The sequence below is a fragment of the Octopus bimaculoides genome, chromosome 14, assembly GCF_001194135.2.
Source record: "Octopus bimaculoides isolate UCB-OBI-ISO-001 chromosome 14, ASM119413v2, whole genome shotgun sequence".
Lineage (NCBI taxonomy): Eukaryota > Metazoa > Mollusca > Cephalopoda > Octopoda > Octopodidae > Octopus > Octopus bimaculoides.
In genome coordinates this window covers 18,195,640-18,200,824 of record NC_068994.1, presented here as the reverse complement: position 1 = coordinate 18,200,824, position 5,185 = coordinate 18,195,640, and the positions used below count along the sequence as shown (strand labels likewise).

The 5,185-nt window shown below is 36.2% G+C and overlaps 1 protein-coding gene across 1 annotated transcript in view; it reads right to left on the bottom strand.

Moving 5' to 3' along the window:
- LOC106877636 (enolase 4) overlaps positions 1-5,185 on the bottom strand; it is an 87,240-nt gene that overhangs the window by 26,263 nt on the left and 55,792 nt on the right. Inside the window, exon 5 of the mRNA XM_014926583.2 lies at positions 1,917-2,175. Within this exon, the coding sequence (XP_014782069.1) occupies positions 1,917-2,175 (259 nt within the window). The remainder of the gene's footprint in view (positions 1-1,916; positions 2,176-5,185) is intronic.

Below are 5,185 nucleotides of genomic sequence, written 5' to 3'. Positions count from 1 at the left end.
TATATATAAATATGTATGTGTGTGTATATGTTTGTGTTTGTGTTTGTGCCCCTAGCATCGCTTGACAACCGATGCTGGATTGTTTACGTCCCCATAATTTAGCGGTTCAGCAAAAAGAGACCGATAGAATAAGTACTAGGCTTACAAAGAATAAGTACTGGAGTCGATTTGCTCGACTATAAAGGTGGTGCTCCAGCATGGTCGCAGTCAAATGACTGAAACGAGTAAAAGAGTAATAGATATATTATAAGTGAAAGCGAATATCATCATGTACATGTGTGTGTATGTGTGCATGTGTGTATGTTGTGAGTGCGTCTGTGTGTGTGTGTGTGTGTATGTGTGTGTCTTTGTATTTGTCTCCTACCACTGCTTGACAACCAGTGTCTGTGTTTACATCCCTATAACTTAGCAGTTCAGCAAAAGAGACCAATACAATAAGTTCCAGGCTTCAAAAAACGAAAAGGTCCTGGGATCAATTAGTTCAACTAAAATTCCTCAAGGCAGTGCTCCAGCATGGCAGCAGTCAAATGACTGAAACAAGATAAAAGATAGAATACTTATTGATTTAGTCAAGAGGGATTTTGTGGTGTATCCATAATTCTGGACTAAACTGACAGGCTTAGTGATAATTTTAATTTTCATCTCATTTGGGATTTTTGTTGTTGTTGTTGTTTGTTTAGCTCTAGGTCAGACCTGATCAGACAAACTTATGAAAAGTATATCAACCATCACATTCCCTTTTTTTGTTTTTTACATGTATCCAGACTATATTATCCAATGGGTTCTTCTTAATGGTGAGGTATAAATAAATAGTTCATTCATATAGAAGCTCCTATGTTAGCTCATCTCGCTATGATTGATTAAATAAGTACCAATAATACACAGGTATGGATTCAACCAACTGTTTACTGTGAAAAAAAACAAAAAACAAACTGATCTTGTCTGGTGAAAATATTATCAAGCAGCAGGCTGCACCAGCAAATCATCTTTGCTTTTCATTTAAAATCAATTCTTTTCACATGTCTTTAATTCCCTTCAAGATAACATACTTGCTACACAATTTTATTTCACTCTCAAATAAATATTTGATATTATGCATAGATGAAGGATGATCATTGTACTGAAAAAGATTCTGAGTGAATAAACATCTGGCCTAACTGAGAGAACAACACTGTGTACCAAAATTTTTATTTGTTTGTCTTTGATCAGTAAGTGTTATTTCCTATTTGCTTCTATTCAGAAATCAAAAGAAATGACTGTTATTCCCTTCAAATTTTGTTTTTGTCACCTGGACATTGATGTTTTGAAACTCACCTGTTTTCCATTATATTCTAGACAGATTCCGTGCTGAGTTACTGAAGCAGAAATATTGTAGCAAATATTCTGCTCAATAACTACAGATTTGCTTGTCAGTTGCTTGACCTTAACCACTTGAGCATGTCCATAAGAAGAAGTTAACAATATGTGTGTCTCTGATGATGAGCAGGAGAAGTGGAGGAGCATCATAGACATGTGTAGAGAGGAATTCTTTGGGGTTTGAATAAATAGTGTAACAAAAGCAAAGTTTGAAGGAAATATTGATTTCAAATTTTGGAACAAGGCCAGCAATTTCAGAGGATGGGATAAGTCAATTATATCAACCCCAGTGTTCAACTGGTACTTACTTTATCAACCCCGAAAGGATTAAAGGCTAAGTCAACTTCAGTAAATTTGAACTCAGACTGTAAAGACAGGCAAAATGCTGCTAAACATTTTGCCCAGCATGTTAATAATTCTGCCAGCTCACCACCTTATGTTTGAAGGAGATATTAGCCATTTTTTCATACTTTCTAAGGATAAGCAAATAAGAGATAACCATTCCTACCCAAGGACAAAAATCATGTTACACAGTGTAATAGAAGTATTTTGACTCTCACCTATGTAATCTTTTGTATATTCAATCACATCGGTGACAGTTGTGTCCTGTTGAATCCGGAAAACTTGACCACTGGCAATATAGTTGCCTTGTGGCTTTGTATCTTGGTTGTTACTTTCAGACAATTCACCGGATTCATTGTCTTTTTCCACAGGTTCTTTAACCTCCTTACATTTAAAAGGCCATTCAGCACTAACATCTCCAATTACAAGACATTGATCAGAGATTAATTTACATAATCGCTTCCAAAGAAATCCTTCCTACAACAGAAACAAAAAACATGATATTTTATAGAAAAGTCAGAAGAAAAAAAAAGAAAATCCAATAACATATAATAGAAAAAAATGAAAACAATTAGAATAATAACTTTGGCATAGATATGCATTTGAGTTACTCGTGAGGACTGCAGTAAAGGATTTACATCCATCAGCTTATGAAACTGGGATTCCAGAATATCTATGTATGTTTGGATTTCATGTCCAGTTGTATCTGGTTTCCACATGTATTTTGAAGAGATGGTGTCATAATCCTTATGATTTCTTAAAGAGATAAGAGGCCTCACATCTGATGCTTGTGTATAAATGATTGCATTTATCTCAGTGTTTCATTTTTATTGACCTTTTGACCAATGGGGGAGAAAAATTGAACGGCAACATTGTCCCCAGTAGGATTTGAAATTAGAATTAAAAAATAGCTGCAAGTAAATACCACAAAGCATTTCATTTAACATTTCATTATTTCTACCAATCTTACACCTTAAATAAATCTTTCTTAATATTAATAACTATCAAGAATGCAGTGAAGCAGCTGTGCCATTGGCATGTTGGGTAGAGCTACAGTGGGCTGGCAGAGTCATTAGCATGCTGGGCAAGATGCTTAGTGGCATTTCATTCATCTGCACGCTCTGAGTTCAAATTCCACTTTCATCCTTTTCAGGGTCGATAAAATAAGTACCAGTTGAGCACTGGGGTCAATGTAACTGACTTAGTCCCTTCCCCAAAACTGCTGGCCTTGTGCCAAAATTTGAAATCAATATTTAATGACCATCAAAACAAGTACCAAAATTCAAGCTAATTAGAGAGTAAAACAAGTTAACGAATGTGTTTTGTCCTAGAATTGTGGTTAGATTTTCAACATGGTGGTCATGAATCTGGAGATCAGCAATATTAACTTTGTGCACTCACCCACTCCCAAGCTGGTTCTCTTTAGATGTTATTTGTTCATTTATTTAATTACATAAGATGGTAACTAATTGAGATTCAAGTCAATTGTTATTTCTGTGACAAAAATATTCTAATGATAAGTGAAAACATGGCTGTGTGGTAAGAAGTTTGCTTCCCAACCATATGGTTTTGGGTTCAGTCCCACTGCATGACACCTTCAGCAAGTGTCTTCTACTATACATTTGGGCCAACAAAAGCCTTGTGAGTGGATTTGGGTGACAGAAACTGAAAGAAGCCCATTGTATGTATGTATGTATGTATGTATGTATGCATGTATGTATATGTGTGTGTGTGCATGTGTGTGTGTATGTGTGTCTGTGTGTGTGTACATGCACATGCGTTCATGCATGTGTGTGTATGTACATGTGCACACGTTCCTGCATGTGTGTCTTTGTGTCTGTGTCCTCCACCACCACTCAACAACCAGCTTTGGTTTGTTTATGTCCCCGTGACTTAGCAGTTTGGCAAAAAGGAAACCACTAGAATAAGTACCAGGCTTAACAAAATTTTAAAAAACTAATAAGTACGGGTGTTGATTCATGGTGTGTACTTTTAAATTTGATTGTGTCAATAAAAGTGTCTTCAGTCATTTGCCATGTTACATCAGGGAAATCACTAACAGCAGATTTGCATGGTTTATTTTCATTATCTTTTGTGCTCATGGTGATGGTAGCAGTGGAGGCAAAGCTTGTAAGGTGTGTGAAATGGAAAATCTAATCCTTTGTTTTTTGTTCTGTGGTCTCATTTTTGTTGTTGTTGTTATTTAGATTCATTGTTATTGCTGTGGGTTATTTTTCTCTTGCTTCACTGTCTTTATAGGAGGCGCAATGGCCCAGTGGTTAGGGCAGCGGACTCGCGGTCATAGGATCGCAGTTTCGATTCCCAGACCGGGCGTTGTGAGTGTTTATTGAGCGAAAACACCTAAAGCTCCACGAGGCTCCGGCAGGGGATGGTGGCGAACCCTGCTGTACTCTTTCACCACAACTTTCTCTCACTCTTTCTTCCTGTTTCTGTTGTGCCTGTAATTCAAAGGGTCAGCCTTGTCACACTGTGTCAAGCTGAATCTCTCCCGAGAACTACGTTAAAGGTACACGTGTCTGTGGAGTGCTCAGCCACTTGCACGTTAATTTCACGAGCAGGCTGTTCCGTTGATCGGATCAACTGGAACCCTCGACGTCGTAAGCGGTGTGCCAACAACTGTCTTTATCGCTGTTACTTCATAGTTCTTGTTGCACAAAGTGTGCTCGTGCTGTTGCTTTCACCTTCTTTTTCTTTATCATTGTTGTATGTATATTATGTAGGTAGTGGGAGGAAGCTGTTTTCATAATGGCTGTTCCAACAGCCATTACCTTCCTTGATTTGAGAAGCCATATTGTTATATTTTTGTTTTGAAATATGAAAATTTTCAATTTTAAACCTTAGAATTAACAGAGGGCAGATTTTTCACCAAACCAGCACACTAGAAGCAAAGTGAGCTGGCTTATTTAGTGAACAGTGAAACAAAATTTAAAATACGAAATTTTTAAAACAACAAATTTCAAAGACTAACAAACCACAAAGAAGCATCTTCTCTTTCCAAACAAGGAGGAGGAGGTGGTGACAGTGGTGACTATGCCAATAATCACAATAGTAGTAATAGATACTGGTTTTAAGGATTTTAACGGTATTCACTATATAAAATTCACTTTACCAAGAGAGAGTGAACCTTGGCAAAATACAAAAATATGAATTACATTTTCATCTCAAATTCATAAGATTAGAGTGAGTTCAAAATAAGATATACAAAAAGGAAAAACAAAGCTAAGAATTCAACAGACTCTTTAAAAATCAGACAGTCAGAGACTTCCTGTTTACACGATAGATTTAAGATGTAAGCATTGCTGTAAATATGGAATTATAATAGAATTATCAAGTAAAAGGTTTAAATCCTCTGATATTTCAGACATTTGCAACAATCTTTCATTTATTATCCACAGCAAACATTTTTTGCATTCAGAAGACAATGGTGTATATATATATATATATATATATATATATATATATATAT